Source organism: Neopelma chrysocephalum, unplaced genomic scaffold, assembly GCF_003984885.1.
Source record: "Neopelma chrysocephalum unplaced genomic scaffold, ASM398488v2 Primary Assembly neopelma1_69, whole genome shotgun sequence".
NCBI classification, from domain to species: domain Eukaryota; kingdom Metazoa; phylum Chordata; class Aves; order Passeriformes; family Pipridae; genus Neopelma; species Neopelma chrysocephalum.
Genome location: NW_020897729.1, coordinates 2,263,425 through 2,280,221, shown reverse-complemented (window position 1 = coordinate 2,280,221; position 16,797 = coordinate 2,263,425). Strand labels below are relative to the sequence as shown.

Below are 16,797 nucleotides of genomic sequence, written 5' to 3'. Positions count from 1 at the left end.
CTCAAGCAGTTTGCTTTTGCAATTACATTTTACTACAACAGCAAAATGATGACAAAAGAATGGCCTGATTATTTCCCTCATTCTCATCTGAAAATTGCTCAGCTGCTCCTACCTAAGCCAGGAAACCACAGACGTCAGTGAACCCAGACCTGTTCTACAAAAAAAACCCCTACCTCACAACTAGCTTCGACTTCATTCTGTTACCAGGAAACTAAAGGAATCAAGAAGCCAAAAATGTCTAAAAGTTTATTCTATGGAACTTTAACACAGTAGTCAGCTACAGCTTTTTTTCCACCCTACACCAGGATGAGTTTTACCATTGTGATAAATGGACTGCAAATGAAGGACTTCCTCCAAGATCCAGTTTGGTTTGTTTCAGAAGTCAAACAAAACCATAAAAAAAAAGAAGCACCAAGACAGCAATAAGAGATTCTCAGCAAAACATAATCACTGGCATTTTATTAGTTTTATTCATCAACTGGTTGCTCTCAAAAGCTCCACAAGAAACAAACACCCTACGCTGCTAAGGATTTCAAATCTTCCTAGAAATCAGAACTAGAGAGAGAACATAAAGAAGCTGCCTAACTCCCGCCCAATTACCTTAACCTTAGCCTAAACTTTGAACTCATTCCTGTCAATGTTCATTCCTTGGATATAATTAAATACAAGTGACAATTATATACATACAAATGTCATATTCTCTCTATGAAAGCTGATAGGGTGTTTGTAAGTGCCCTAGAATTTCTGAGAAACCAAACAGAGTTTCGAGATCTTCATCACTTCCAAAGAGAGAGGAAAGAAAATTTTTCTTAAGCCTCTAATGCAAAACTTAACAAAATGAAAACCAGGATGTTGATTCTTACAAAGACTGCAACATTTGCAGATATTGCAGTTCTTAGTAAGATTTGCCTACAAGAGCCTTATTGGGCTGCTGAAAGTTGAGGAACACTGTTGGGAGCGTCAACACTGTTTAACAATCCACTCTAATCTTTTTTTCCCAAGAGGCATGCAACAGGACAAACTAAAAACTCAGACTCCCATATCCTGGAGCATATTCCACTTGAAGTTTCTTACATCACAGCCCAGTTAGAATCACATCCAAATACCTTTGTGCAGTTTATCTCCAATTCTGTACATCTTGAAGGTTAAAGCATTATTGCAATTTTTCTTTATATTTCAGCAATATTTAAACATGAAACCCTGCATATATATAAGGTAGCATCATTAAGTAAATAGACAGAATACTGAAAAAATGCCATCACATTGGTCTTGTTACTGAGACTAAAAATTGAAGCATTACTAACATACATTTATTTTTTAGTCTAAATATTTAAGGACTATACAACTCATTGAAAAATGGAATGTCAGAGAATTGAAGAACAAGGTCAAATATATCTTCTAAATTCCTCATTAAGTGTCCCCAGTTATGATTCAAAAGATTCTAAATATTTATGACTTTCTAAACTATTGGTCATGAATTAATCATTTTATACAGAACTATTTCCACAAGTTGCTTTATTAGTGTAGTGATAATTTAGAAAAAAAAAAAGCTTAACAAAAGTTTAATTTCATCCATGAATGAGTTAATAAAGGAGGAATGCAGATATCTAACTGCAGCCATTTCTGAAGGGGGTGTGTGTAGCAGAGGGGGGAATACAGAGAAGATTAAAAACCTGCATATTAAAACGCAACAAACCAATATATTTCAGTGTAGACTAAACACCCCATCTCCCTCTCTGGACAAAAATGACCCCAGTTATTCCCAAGCCAGGAATTTCCTACAACTATCTCATGTGCAGCATAGCCTCCTTCTTCACCATGTTCTTCTCTGAAATGCCTCCTAGCTGTCTAAGCAAGAACTTCTAGGAGCCTCCCACTGCCAGGAGGTTGAAGCTGAGCGCTGCCCACGGGCACAGCAGGCGAACTGGAGGGATATGCACTGCCCGAAAAACACTCACCAGGGACAGCTCACATCTCATGGAGACATGGCTCCACTCAAATAAAATAGCACTGGCAATTTGAAAACAGAAGGAGCAAAAAGGAGTGGGAAACAAAAATAGTATCTATGCATGGTTCAAATATTCTGGTTACAGTGCACCAGGAGTAGGTCTAAGGTTTATCACCATTAAGACAAGAGAAGAGTTGGATATGGGGGTAGGGCAGCAGCCTGCAAAAAAACTTGGCCAGAAGCATGTAGTGAAAGACCTGCTGCAGATCTGTAATAGATATAGAGGAGGATGTGTCTCTCAAAAATGATTCAAACCTGGGAAACTCCAAGAAACATCACAAAAGGCAGATAAGTTTTCTAGCTCTCTGAAATTAAGCAATGCACCAAGCAGGTATACATGATATGCAAGCCTACATGCCACTAAAATGATATCATCTTCCTCTGCAAGGATAACTGATATCTTCCTAAGATAACTGGTTTATCTGTATTTAAAGAAATAATTTCCTTTTCAATTAGATATGAATGCATTCAACAGCTTTCATCAGAACAATCTGCAAGCAATAGTGCAGCTGGTGCTTCGTCAAGATGCCTCCCTCTTCCCAATCTAATTTAGTCATTCTAGTGGCTAAAAGATGATTTTGCTATATAGGTGACATTATAACATCCACTGAGGCATTCCAGAGAAGCGGAAACACTTAATTTTCACTTAGACCAAAACAACCCTTTCCTGCTGCTCCTTGGATGGTAAGATCTGCAAAGAAAATTTATTAAGAGGTAATACAGAACTCAAGTTGACAAAACTACACTTCTATAACTCTGGTACTTCCTCCACTCTGAAGTGATGGAGGGATAGAGTCTGCTGCATTGTGAAAATGTTAAAATAAAAAACCATAAAACTCTTTCAGTATAATGGTTCAGCTCTGACACAGGCCTGCAGCAGTAACTGATGCTGATGATTAGCAGATGGTCCCGACAGATGCATTATCTATTTTTTTTTCTACAGAATTTTTGTGTTCTTTAAATTCAGAGATGTGACATGAAGATCTGCATGTGGCATACACCTACTGAAGATAAACGATTAATCTATCTTTTACTATATTTTGGTGGTTTTACTCTGGAACATTGTTTTCCATTTATGATGCAGATACACTGCCAATAGCTCCAGCTCCACAAAGTGGCAATAATTCCAGCCACCTTTCAACAATGTAAAAAACCAGTTCAAGTGACAATGATGACCGAAACCAAGCTTCATCTGTACAATCAGAAAGAGTGAACATTGGCTGGGTTTAATCCAATGGAAATTTTGGTGAAGACTTCAAGTACAGTTAGATTAACATCAGGAGAGCCTTCAAGATTTATAAAATATAAACCAGAAGTTGATTAGACATAGTGGAGCTTAAGAAAAACTGAATCCAAATGCTCATTAGCCAAATAAGGTATTTTCCTGTCTCAATTTTCACTTTTTACATGTTTTCATGTGCTCTACTCCCTCAGTACTGTCAGGGGTGACAACAGGGAGGTGGCCAGATAAGAAAACAGAACTACCATAGCTGGATGAATCTTTATTTTTCTAATATATACTTTTCTGAAGAATAAAGATATCAACAGTCAATTGTAAATGAGTACAGCATGTAATCTTATTGAAGGTTTCCTTTAAACATGAAAAATAAGGAAGTGAAAACTACTGAAAATTGTCTTCTATTATCTGAACACACTTCAAGTAAAGAATTTCTATTAATTTCTGGCAGCAGCTTTCTTTCTTTGGCCCCCCAGTAGCTGCATCCTAAAGATATGAATTTTTTGATTCACAGTTCACTGAGGACCTGATTTCCAGCTCAAGGCTGGTGAGCACTAGCAATTCATGGAATGTAATGGCTGGTGTCATACAGGGGGGCAGACCATGATCTCATGTTCTCTTCTGGCCTTAAACTCAAGGAATTATTATCCAATTTTGCAGCTAATGTCCTTGGAAGTGAACTCTATTTCCATTTTAATGCAGAACTATAAGATGACGATAGAGACAATACACAGATCTGCCTGAAAGTTGAAAGGTAACAAAAGAGAACACTCCGGATAATAAAAAGCAGCTGCATGAAGGAAGTTTTAAAGTAACAGTGCACACGTTTAAAACAGTGTGCTAGACAATGCTTTTACAAAATTAGGCAAGAAAAAGCTTGGAGTGTTTACAGGGCAGCAGAACTTTTTAGGGTTAACTGTGCTTCTGTCCAAAACGCAAGTGAGCAAGAGAGCCTAGAGAGCAAGCAGCGCACACACAGACAGACACAGACACACGCTGCGGTGCACAGAGATACAACACAGCCACAGGGAGCACACATCATAGCACTGGAGCACTGACTCAATTAACCCGCTCTGGCTTTTTTCCAGACGAACCCCCCACTCACTCACTTCCCTGCCTTTCAAGCTGGATACACTGGAATGAGTCAATCAACAAACAAGGGCAGCAGCAAACTGCGAGCTTTGCTTATGAACAAAGATAAAACTGCACACAGACTCTGCTCATCACTTAAGTAAAATCAACAAAGAATGGAAGAGAAAGGACAGCAAAAAAGAACACAACCTTATTTCTGTCTTTTTTAAAATGTGGTAAGAAAGATTCCTCTCGATTTCAGAGTTGGAGAAAATATCTTGGTGAGAAATATTATTTTCCCAAAATACAAATTCTTAAGCTTGGTGACAGAAGAAATATAAGTGCTAAACAAAAGCACATAAAGAAACAAGTTTCAGAAATATTTAACAGCAAAAAGCAAACGATCAATTTGTTTTCTAGAAAGTAGTGAAAAATCTCAAAATACACCATGTGATGAAAAAGAAAATTACGAAGGATGCAAAGTGAACTCTACTAAAATGCAGAGAAAGAGGTAAGGCTTTCTTCACCTGAATATTGCAACACATCAAATCTTCTCAGTAACTGAGAATTTGCTCAGTTTAACGCCGGAACAGCTGTTTGAGCCTCTGCTTGAAGGAGGAAATGCAAGTCTTAAGTCTTTAGCAGAGTTGAGAGAGACACAGAAGAGACAGAGAAAGGAAGAAAGAGAAAGGAAGAGAACAGGCTTTGCTTAATAAAAGCCCTGCTCAGATTACAAAAACAAGCGTTTTACTCACCTCCACCCCTTCAAGTAATGGATAAATTTAGATGTCTCAGTTCGATAAATCTTTACGGTCCCCTTGAGACTGTCACCAGTGTTTTATTGTCTGCAGCTTCCTGACCCTCACCTGATAAATTAGGAACTGAAGAGATTAAAACGGAAATCTCATACATAATTTCTGAAGGTATTTTTGGGTTACCCTCTGTGGAGAAATAGGATTCTTAATAAGGGGAAATATGGGAACTGCTGCCTGCCTACGCACACGCTGCTGGAGACAAGACACTCGGGAGAGGAGGAGTTGCAAACACACAACTCGAGCATCTGCCTTTGCATCAGTTTGTACTCACGAAGAGCAAATCGACATACGCTGTATCTAAACGGAACTGTCTGGCACTGAGATTCATCTATCACTTTTTTACTGCTGTAGAAAGAAAGAAAAAGAAAAGGAAGCTAATGCACTGCTTACTTTTCACAGCTACTGAATTTTTCCCTATAATCTTCTGAAACCCTGAACCTCGCTACAAAGGGGAGACCAGACCACTGAACCCTACCAACCAGAGATGGACACAAGACAGGACTTTCATTTTTAAGTCTATTTTGCACTCAGCAAGGCACAGGATAATAAAACTGGATACCAGCTTGGACATGGTCACAGTATCTCAAAATAGCAGATGACCAGTTCACTATACTGACCATGCTGGCCTTTCTTCAGGACCATCCTGGACCAGAGAGGAACAGTGAACTCTTGCACCGTACACAATTCCTGCGCAAAACACAGCTCCTGAACACGTTCTGCTGGACACAAAAATGTCCCATCCTTTACATTTCTTGAACGGGTTTGGAGCTGGCAATGGATCTTTGTCGGCTCTCTCAGTAACAGGAGCATCCAAGCAGGACGACTTAAGTGACGAACAAGGAAACAAAGTGCGCTGGGCAGCGTTGCTGATCCTCCTGGTGATAATCCCCACCATTGGGGGGAACATACTTGTCATACTGGCCGTGTCCCTGGAGAAAAAGCTGCAATATGCTACCAACTACTTTTTGACGTCCTTGGCAGTGGCAGATTTGCTCGTGGGTCTGTTTGTGATGCCCATTGCCCTCCTCATAATATTATTTGGTAAGTACAGCATGTTTGTTTCATCAGGCTTGCATATGGAGTACAATTTGGGGAGGTCTAATTTAAACAGAAAAACTGTTTGCTTTCCACCATTACAATTTTAAAAATCACTTGCATGATGGCTGCTAAATCTTTTCTCCCTCTCACCTTAATAGAACTTAATGCTTTTATGAGAAGTACAACTACTGTGCATATTCCTTCCTTTGAATCAAACCATTCCAAAATCACCCAAGACTTAGAACTGATTTAAATAGGAGCTGGACATAGGAAATTACATTTTGTACAGTGTAATATAATTTTTAACAACATCAACACAATGCTGGTATTTTTGTATTGGATATCATACTAATTGTAGGCAGCCTTCTCTTAAAAAACTTGAAATTAAGACTAAGTATCTGTTCAGGACACTGAACAGGTTTTGAACTTTCTAGGAGTCAGGCACCTGATTTTACCTGGGTATTGACTCCAAGCTCCATGAGCAGAGATGGTCCCTGGCACCATCAGTGACAACAAACTTTACCAGTACCAGTTTGAGAGAAATCCATTTTCTCCCACCCTTAGGAAAGCAGCAGGTTTGTAAAGCATCACAAAGAATTAACTCATCTGTCAAGCCAAGGAAGCCTCAATCCATGTACCTAATGTTTGAAATTCAGATTTGTCATTTAGTCTGTTTCATATGAAATAAAATAGGGTTTTTTTCTACTTGAATGTACATTGGATGTGACATTTTCTTTACCACTAGTCCTTACAGAACAAGCATGATTTCTCTGAAGTCTCTCATGCCCAGCTTTACTTCAGATATTGCTTCTGACAACTAATCAGAGGCAGCTCCATGGGAAAGTCTCTCTCTTTTACTCCTAAGGTTTCTTTTAGAACAAATTTTAAATGGTTTATTTTCATATCATAAATGGAAAAAAACCCAATAAGACAGGTTTTTCAATAAACTTATAGATTTACATAATTATCTTTAAGGTATAGACAGATACCACTGAGCCCTAGATAACGAAAGGCTGCAGGAGTTCATTTTTCCTAGGGTAGCCTCTAAGAGTTGCCAGAGCAACAAGCAAACACAATCATAAACTTTATTTCAGAAAGACCATCAGTAGCTTTTGTTTGCTGCAGAAAACTGGTATCACTTTATTAACAAATGTGTTTATTCACTAAATGCCTTGAGAATGAATTTCTGTATAATACAGACTGCTTCTCCCTAAACAGAAATGTAAATTGGAGCTCAGAATTCAGTGTTGAGATAATAAAATAGTTTTTTCAAGCAACAATTTCTAAAAAGAAAACTGAATGTACATAACTAGGACAGTGACTTTTAACTCAAAAAAAACCAGTCACTCATAGAAAACCTTGATATGTCAAGTATGTGTGAGGAGGCAAGGAGCAGATATGCATTTACATATATACACACAGATACTGTAACTGCTTAATTCCTGCCAAAGATCTCATTAATAATAAAACTACTAACCACAACAAGTATTAGCATGGACTTGCAATCAACATAAAGGGAAGGCAAATTCTGGGTTTTGTGGAGTTCTTTTTTTTGGTGGTGGAGGAGTTTTTATGGTTTGGATTTTTTTTTTAATTATTTTCTTCTGCTAGACTAACCAATCTTTTCTTTATAACTTTATAAAGAGACTATTGCTCCTTAATCTCTCAATTAATCCAGTGCTATGCCCTGGTTACAACAGTTTAAAGCATGCTAGGAATCTTAATTCAGAAGTCAAACAAAAACATCTTTCATGATGCAGGAAATTTACCAGAAGGTAGTAAAATCAGTTATAATTAATGAAGACTGCAACCCACCTTCCACATAATAGTGGCTAAAACTCAAATTTCTCACACACAAGTCTCTCTTTGGCTGCCAACCAGAAAACTGCTTTGCCTCTTCACCGACTGGGAGAAGATGCTGAGCTGTTTATAGGAGTTCAAAGTGTGAGCAAAACACGAGGAGTTACTGGAATGAAGCTAGAACAGACATTTAAATACATGACAAGTCTAAATCTTGAAGCTACATTAGCCAGATAACTACTTGAACAAAGAATAGTCATTGATAGCCAGACAGCAAAGTAAATCCTGGCACTTCCACACAGGAATGTTTCCATAATAATGAAAGAGCCGGGTGCAGCTTCTAGATACCGAGTACAAATATTATGCTTCCGATTTGGGATTGATATCTAATTATGTGGAGAATATTCGAGGGAAAAGGTGTGAAATAAAGTGCAGTCACACTAAGATCCTGACTGCACAAATTAATGTGTCACAGGGTGTTCAAAACCTGCTACAGATATTGGTACGCTTACCGAAAAATCATCAGAAATAGATTGTCTCTGTAACAAAGAGCTGACCCACTTAAAAATAAGTAAATAAATGAATCTGTAACTCACTCCCAGGTGTAATGCTATGCTCAGCACGTTATTTATTCTCAGCAGAGCAACCAAAATGTACTCTGGTACAAGCACACACAGAAATTTTAATTTAGGAGCACAAGTGTCAGAATACATAAACATTTCATAGCTTTTATTCCTTGCTAAATTCTTCTCATTTCTTAAAAAATAAAAAGGCAGGTCCACTAGGAGATAATTTCATTCTCTGAAATCCAGCTTTCAAAACAGTTACCCAAATTTCTAACACTCAGAACTACAGAAGGAAAGCAAAAATGTTGCTATTCACTGGATAGTGAAATTAGCAAATAAACTTGAGAGATCCTCCCATTTGTAAAGCCTGCACCAGGAAGAAGTCTGATGTCCATGGCTTGATAGGCAATGGATTGCTTGGAGATAGTACACATACCATATTTTAAAATATATTCTCTACTGCTGATAGTCATCCACTTAAAATCAGAAGGTAATGCTGCTCGTCCTAGGCTGCAAACCATTATTTTAATCTATCACAAGCAATCATCTTCCCCCATTACTGACGATGAATCAAAACAACAAATCTTCCCTTCTCGCTTGTGCAAACTACCAGAGGAAACTACTTTAATCGAGGGCTACTTTCCAAAATCTCAAATCTAAAGATAAGTGACAATAAATAGGAAAACAAAGGTTTATTTCTCACAAAGCAAGTATAATTAAAAAAACAAACCATTACTTTAGTTAAATTAAAAAAACTAGAGACCAGCCTGGAAACACAAAGCCTTGGCAGCCCACAGAGCCCAGTAGTGACATGACTGAACACCACACACAGCAACAGACACACACACCCCGATGTGAAGGCTGAAGTTTAGGATTAAAGGAGCTGGTGGCTGAAAGTATCCATTTCCATCTCAGCAAAAGCATTATTATCTAACAGCAACCCAGCCCCTTCTTTACAGGTAACACATTTCTGCAGCCCTTATAGCAGAAGAACAAACAGTTTCTAAGTCTATTTAAAGAGCTCTCTTAATCATGCTTATACATGTACACAAGTAGTGCTTTCTCTCAAGTTTTCTGAAAACCTTTTGGCTTAAAGCAAGAACAGCTCTTCTACACTGTACTTTGTTTTAAGGATTACACATTTCTAAGGTATTTCCTATAAATAAAGCTTTTCTTAAATAAAGATTAATCAAGGGTAGACAGTTGCAGTAAAAGCTCATCTTATTTCTCTTAAGGTGCAAGACAAATCTTAGAGCATGTATTCTATCTTGTTTTGACTCAAAATAAGGAAAATCTGCAACAGCAGCACTGTTGAAGTGCTTGGAGGATATAAGGGAAGGTTTGTAGGATGAAGGAATTTCTTTTTAACTTATACCACCTGACAGCTGGAGAAATCAGACAAGTTTTCAGGCAGGCATATTTGTTGGGTAACCAAAGAATTTAAAAGTAAAGTTTAAAAAATCCAATCATACATCAGCATTTCAATTCCCAAGAGAATCTCAGGGATGGAGAATCTCAGTCAGCCCAGTAAATGCTCTGGTCTGCTCCGACAATGTGGATCTCTACCAGGAGAACCAGAACTCGTAACAGTCCAAACTAAGCATGACCTGCTAATGGCTTTGCATCACCTCTGGGCAGGACATACTCATTTTACCTTCTGAGTTATAAAGCAGGACAACAATCAAGCATGTCACTATCACATTCAAGGGTCAGAGATGCTTTCTGAGTCCTAAAAGGAAATTAATAGTCCATCTTTTCCCATTCCTAAGCCAACTGTGATAGACACTGCCACCAGCACCAGGAAAGCACAATAATTTAACCCAGAGCAGTCCCTCAAACACCAGGAACTGAGTTTCTAACACAGATGTAACCAACAAATCAAAGTAAGCTATAGCAAAATACACCACAGATTGAATCCTAGACAACTATGTGACTCTTCTGGACTTTGATGTATCAGTTTCATGATATTTGTTTCACTTAAATAATACCATCATCATCAGTCCTTATCAGAGCTTATCAGTTCTTATCAGCTACTGCATTTAAAGTCTACTTTGATTTTGTTTGGAAAAGAAACATCATCTCATACATGCAAATATAGTAGGACATAATGCCATAATCATGAACGTGATAACTTACTGCTTTCAGCACTAGGATCAAAACTAGACAAAAATAAAGAAAATATAAGGTTGCTCTGTTCAGTTGCACTTGTCAACTCACAAAAGGTCTTACAACTTAAAAACATACAAGGTTGCTTGCATCAGATCAGTGTTTATATGTAACTATATTTAAATAAAGGAAAAGGGCCTTTTGTTGCAAGGCATTCAAGGGTTTTCTTCTTTAAACAGTAAATTAATTTAAAAATGAAAGAATTTATCACACTGTGATTCTCCAGAACACAAAGGAGTTATAATCAAGGGAGTGGCACGCACGTACTCTCCAAAAGAAGTATCAGCTGTTCACTTGAAGTCCAGCTGTGTTATCTGCCATCCTTCAAGTTGTAGACCACACTTCCCATTGTTCATGTTTTATCTGAACTAATTCTTCATCACAAAGTCAGAAGAAGTTGTCTGAATTTTCTGGAGCGAGCAAAAACATTTCAAGCCCATCAAATCAGTTATTTCTTTGAACTGTTTTTTTATTATTAGTATTAGAGCTGGTTACATGAGCCAGAATACATTTTGGCTTTCCTTTTTAAAGCAAATCCATTTCAGAAATGCACCACACCTTACTGCCAGCTAAAAGTGCAGACACCAAAATTAAAGATGAGTGTTTCCTAATATACTAATTACCACTTTCTCATACCTGCCTGACAAGAGTAATTTTTCTGAAGCATAATTTCAACATTGAAATCTATTTTTAGGAAATAGGTATGGTAGATACTAAAATCTACCTGGTTAATAAATTGAAAACAGACTGCCTCTTTACCTTCTGCCTCACTGTCTATGTCATCCTCAGCTGAAGTCCTCTGCTTTGGGATGGCTGACGATCAGTTCAGGGCTCCATCTATCCGTTCCCTTCTGTTTAACACAGAAGGTTTCCCAGAGTGGGTAACAGTGTAGACAAATACTTGTTATGTGTGTCTTTATAAAATTTTCCATACTCTGGAGCTTATAATTCAAGCCAAGGCGACACCATTATAATTTCTATCAGTCACATTGTGAAAAAATGTTTTATCTCAAACTACTGCAACGTTACCACATTGGTAAGGCTGGACATTACAAAAGTCCAGCTCATTTGGCACTCTCAGCATGCAGATCTATTTATTCCAAGCAAGGAAATTAAAACCAATCTGATTTATTAGAAATGTCTTCTTTTTTCCCCCCTTAATGATCATTCAACAAAGAACTGATTTCTCTGGCAATATTATTAATGTGCCTACTGACTGAGCACGGCTGAATTTTATAAGGGAGGAGAATATATTTAGTAGATCAACTTCTACCATTAAAAGCAGAAAAATCTTCCTTGTTCACACATTCTTCCTGAGGACTACAGAACATCCTCATAGACACACAGCACTGAAGTGCACATCAAAATGAACACTGCTAGCATTGGATTGCAATACTAACGAGTGAAAACAAACCAATTAAAAAAAAAATCAGTTTCATTAAGTTCATTTGGTATTGTAGACATTGACAGGGGAGACACAGCTCTCAAAAATACGAGCCTTTTGAAAAGCTGAACACTATGAAACCTTTACCTCAGGCACCATGCAGTTGAGAGACCCTATGTTTGCTATAAAGATTAACATTAAAGACAGATAACTACTGTAAGAAACAGGATGTCAGACTTAAAATCCAAGCCATTGCTCTTGGGAGAAGAAAAAAAAAAAGAGGACACTCATGAAAGCATTCAATTTTTATAAAATCATTACTGAGACAGAACAGCCCTGCTTTGCCACTTTAGTGCTCAACTGTATCTGCTCAAGTGACACAGCAAACTCATTTTAAAACTGTGTGAACTAGACTCTTCAAAATCACCACTAAGGTGATTTTACAATGATTGACTAATACACTGGTTATGACCCATTATCTTCTCTATTTAATAAAACCTTGAATCATAGGACTATCAAGGAGAAACAGCTGAAAATAATCATTTAGCAGCAGGCTCGCAAGAACCCATTTTTCATAAACTTTTTAATCCAGAGTCCTTGCCACAAAGAACTTCTGATCTAAAAGGGACAAAAAGACAGGGAAAGGCAATATGATGATCAATACGATGGCAGCAACCCTGGCAGTTAAGAGCTAACTAAAATCTAAGACAGAATCCAGCTGAGGCAGTGGCAAAGCTCAGTTCCTGTAGTACTATGAAATTCTCAAAGGCACTGATGCCACAGGAAAATCACACACTGAAAATTCTCAAAAAGCTCAGATTCTAATGAGTTTTCTGTTCTCTTTCAGACAATACCTGGCCTTTACCAACTGCCTTGTGTCCTATCTGGCTGTTCCTCGATGTCCTCTTTTCCACAGCTTCCATCATGCACCTCTGTGCCATCTCACTAGACCGTTACATTGCGATAAAAAAGCCAATCCAGGCTAGTCAGTACAATTCATGGGCTACAACAATCATCAAAATCATCGTGGTTTGGCTCATTTCAATAGGTATGTGAGACATGGAGACTGGAAAAGGAACACAGAAGCTTTTCATGTCTAAAACAATAGGTGAAAGCTGGGCAAAATGGAAAATTTAGTCAAGTATTATTGATTAGCAGACCCCAACACCCAGGCTGGCCTAAGTCCACCTCTTGGATAACATACAGATACATCACAAAAATCTGCCTGAACTGCTGCTCCTTATCAGGCTCGCCAGAAAGGCCAAGGATTGAGTCAGGATAATCATCACTTTCCTTCATGGTCCTGAAAGTTCCAAAATCAGAAGACTATATCCATGTGCATAACAGGTCTCCCAGGAAAGCAAGATTCATGTTCCTGTGGTGGTTTATTCTGTTCCAAACACAGTTTTAAGCCTTGATTAGATGCTGGTAAAATCTGTGCCTTACAATTGCCCCATGAAGCAAGTACAGAAAAGTTTTAGTTACTTATATAAAATACTGAAGTCTAAATGAGTGGCTGGGAACATCCACACTGAAGACTAAGATGCACTGCCAATACAGCATATAGAAAGGTTATTATCTAACCAAAAACCCCCCAAAACAACAAACCCTGAACAGTTTATATAAAGGATAACACTGTACAAATCTTTACGGTATTAGCATCTCTGTGATGTGCATGCAACACTTCACCTGTCTTTAATGCTTGAAACAATAAATCTGCCAAATGTGAAAACATTTAATTCAAATAACTTAATGCACACTGCAGGCAGCCATCGTGCTGTATGCTCTGTATGCAAGAGAAAACAAAATTATTCTCATTATTAAGGCACATGATGCATAGGAGAATGGGTATATCCACCTTCTTGGCTGAGGCAAATGTGCCTAAACCCAAAATTTCCGACTTAAAAAAAAAGGAAAACTTAGTATGACAAGACACTTACGAGTTGACCTTTTAATGTCTGATTTATTGCCATTAACCACTGCTGTACTTTTCAATTTCTTTTTATCTAACACAAACCTACTCTGCAGCTGAGCCAGATTCTCCAAATCAAAGGTTAATTTGGTTCAATCCTTATATTAAATGTTTGCTGTATCTGAAGGTGTGCCTCTAATTGAGAAAGGGATCGAGTTGCTGAAGGGTAACCCATTTTTCTCACTGCCTTCAACCAACTTCAGTAAGCAGAGCAGCAGAGGAATACAGTAAATCCCTAGATCTCATTAAGTGGTATCAGAAAACAGCACAAATAACCTTCACCAGACAGCAAGGAACCTGTTGTTTTTGTTGTAATGTCAGGCTGCTGGCAAATGAAGTGCTGACTGTAATTTAGTGGTTATAAAAAATTCATTTAAAAGACAAGACTGCTAACATTTTTTTAAACGAGTGGTGAATTACAGAGCTAGCCATCCTCATTTAAACACTCCTAAATATGCAGGAGACTTTAAACAACAAATCCATCTCAAACACATACTGCATAATTCTGGCAACTATTTAACTATTTGTATATATGAAAGAGTCAAGCAGAGTGAAAAAAATCAGCTGTCTGTGTCCAGTCACTTGGTTAATTTAAGAAGGAAAGACAAGATTTATGTATTTACAAAACTGCCCTTCAAAAAGTGCAAAGGTCACTCTGGAGAAAAAAAAAAGGTGGCATTATGGAAACACATTTCACTGGAGGAGAAAGCCATACTAATTCCAACAACTAGAGTCAAAGCAATTCATGTGTTTTACACTTGAAAAGTTGGCCACTTTATACCACTTCCTCAATCACTAAGGGTTAGGCCCAATCTCCTTAGAAAGGGCACTCCTAAAGCTCAGCTTGCCAAGTCTTACAAGTACTGTTTGCCCAATTACCCACGTGATGCTCTCAACAACTCACGTGGTGTCTGTCACCCTGTGCCTGCTCCAGACTCAGGAATTACCTTTCTTTAGAAACCCCAAGGCTTCAGACCCAATGAAGAGATCACAAGCAATTACCATATGCTGAAGTACTTGTTTTTCCTCCTGTAGGCATCGCAATCCCGATCCCTATCAGAGGCATTGAAGATGGAAACAGCAACTCCACAAACATCACGTGTGTCCTGATGCCTGATCGTTTTCATGACTTCATTCTGTACGGCTCGGTGGCTGCATTCTTCATTCCCCTCGCTATCATGATTGTCACCTATTTTCTGACAATCCAAGTGCTGCGCAAGAAGGCCTATTTGATCCACAAACCGCCCCAGCGTTTCACTTGGTCAACAGTGTCCACAGTATTCCAGCGTGACACAACACCCGCCTCCTCACCAGAGAAGGTGGCCATGCTAAATGGCTCCAGGAAGGACCAGACTTTGTCCAGTGACATGCCTCTCTGCAGGACATCTACAATTGGGAGGAAGTCCATGCAAACCATAACCAATGAGCAAAGGGCATCAAAAGTTCTGGGGATTGTATTTTTTCTTTTCCTGCTGATGTGGTGCCCATTTTTCATAACAAACATAAGTTCAGTTCTGTGCAACACCTGCAACAAGGAGGTTTTCCAAAAGCTTTTGGAGATATTTGTTTGGATAGGATATGTATCCTCAGGAGTGAACCCTCTTGTATATACACTCTTCAACAAAACATTTAGGGAGGCTTTCAGCAGGTATATCACTTGCAACTACCAGACCATAAAGCCTATCAAGGCCCTGCGGAAGCGCTCCAGCAGGATCTCTTTCAGAAGCTCCGTGGCAGAAAATTCCAAGCTCTTTGTCATGAATGGGATGAGAAATGGGATTAACCCCATTATGTACCAGAGCCCAATGAGGCTGAGGAGCTCACCCATCCAGGCATCATCAGCCATTCTGCTGGACACCTTGCTGCTCACTGAGAATGAAGTTGATAAAACAGAAGAACAAGTCAGCTACGTATAGTGGAACTGCAGCCGTGTCTGTATATAGCATTGCTGTATGTATTATTCTAGATAACTGTGCTATAAGAGGGTATAAATACTATTGTTTTCTGTTATTTATGCAAGCAATATCTTATAAATTTATATTAATTCCTCTCCTCCAAAGACTTCTCTACTTTAACCCCAACCCCATGGTTGCCATGGTGGCAACCACAACTTCATTCCATGAAAAATGACTCATATGGAACTGTAGCCTAAGGAAGAGGGAAATAAATAAAACCAAAATCAGTTTGAGTATGTGACTTCAGTTCTCATCATCTTCAGTCTCTTCAAAGCACATCTTTATAAGAAAAGCATTTCTGTACAAACACGACTTTAACATTCACTCTGGCAAGAAGACAAAACTCTGTAGATTGATGGTCTATAATGCAAGTAGCAGGGGATGCAAGATCGTTGGTTTTAATTTAAATCTCTGGTCCACAGACCAGCCCACAAGCTCACTGCATTCCCTCCTACAGATACATTCCTCTGCTGAGACTGAGTATCCACATATGAGCTTTTCTTGTTCTCTCAGGGTATGTAAGCCACAAGAAGAATCACTTGCTCCAGAGACCGTTGTACATGCACATTCCACAAGGCATGATTAAACATTCCATGTGCAGGAATCACCTCTTTACTGTATGGGTGGGCAGAATCTCTCACCCACCTGGATTCCATCTCCATTATACTCACACATGCATAAGCCCAGTATTGTCAGATTTCTTGCAGAAAACTGCCCTTTTATCTTTTCATGCTAAGAAAATGAAATATTTAATAAAATCAGAATGATAGATGATCCATGATCAT

General features: G+C 38.4%; 2 protein-coding genes across 2 annotated transcripts in view; one reads left to right on the top strand and one right to left on the bottom strand.

Annotated features, from left to right (window-relative positions):
• The window catches only part of PSMD1 (proteasome 26S subunit, non-ATPase 1), a 71,822-nt gene that overhangs the window by 28,841 nt on the left and 26,184 nt on the right, over positions 1 to 16,797 (bottom strand). The window lies entirely within an intron of this gene.
• Positions 5,374 to 16,230, top strand: HTR2B (5-hydroxytryptamine receptor 2B). Its single transcript, XM_027685779.1, has 3 exons — positions 5,374 to 6,172; positions 12,933 to 13,133; positions 15,093 to 16,230. The coding sequence occupies exons 1-3, from the start codon at positions 5,863 to 5,865 to the stop codon at positions 15,971 to 15,973; spliced, it is 1,392 nt and encodes a 463-aa protein (XP_027541580.1). The 5' UTR covers positions 5,374 to 5,862; the 3' UTR covers positions 15,974 to 16,230.

Excerpts from the sequence above, each read along its gene's own strand:
- HTR2B (XM_027685779.1), top strand. The coding sequence starts at position 5,863 with ATGTCCCATCCTTTACATTTCTTGAACGGGTTTGGAGCTGGCAATGGA. Across the intron at positions 6,173-12,932 it reads CCTCCTCATAATATTATTTG|ACAATACCTGGCCTTTACCA; the intron begins GTAAGTACAGCA and ends GTTCTCTTTCAG. Across the intron at positions 13,134-15,092 it reads GGTTTGGCTCATTTCAATAG|GCATCGCAATCCCGATCCCT; the intron begins GTATGTGAGACA and ends TTCCTCCTGTAG.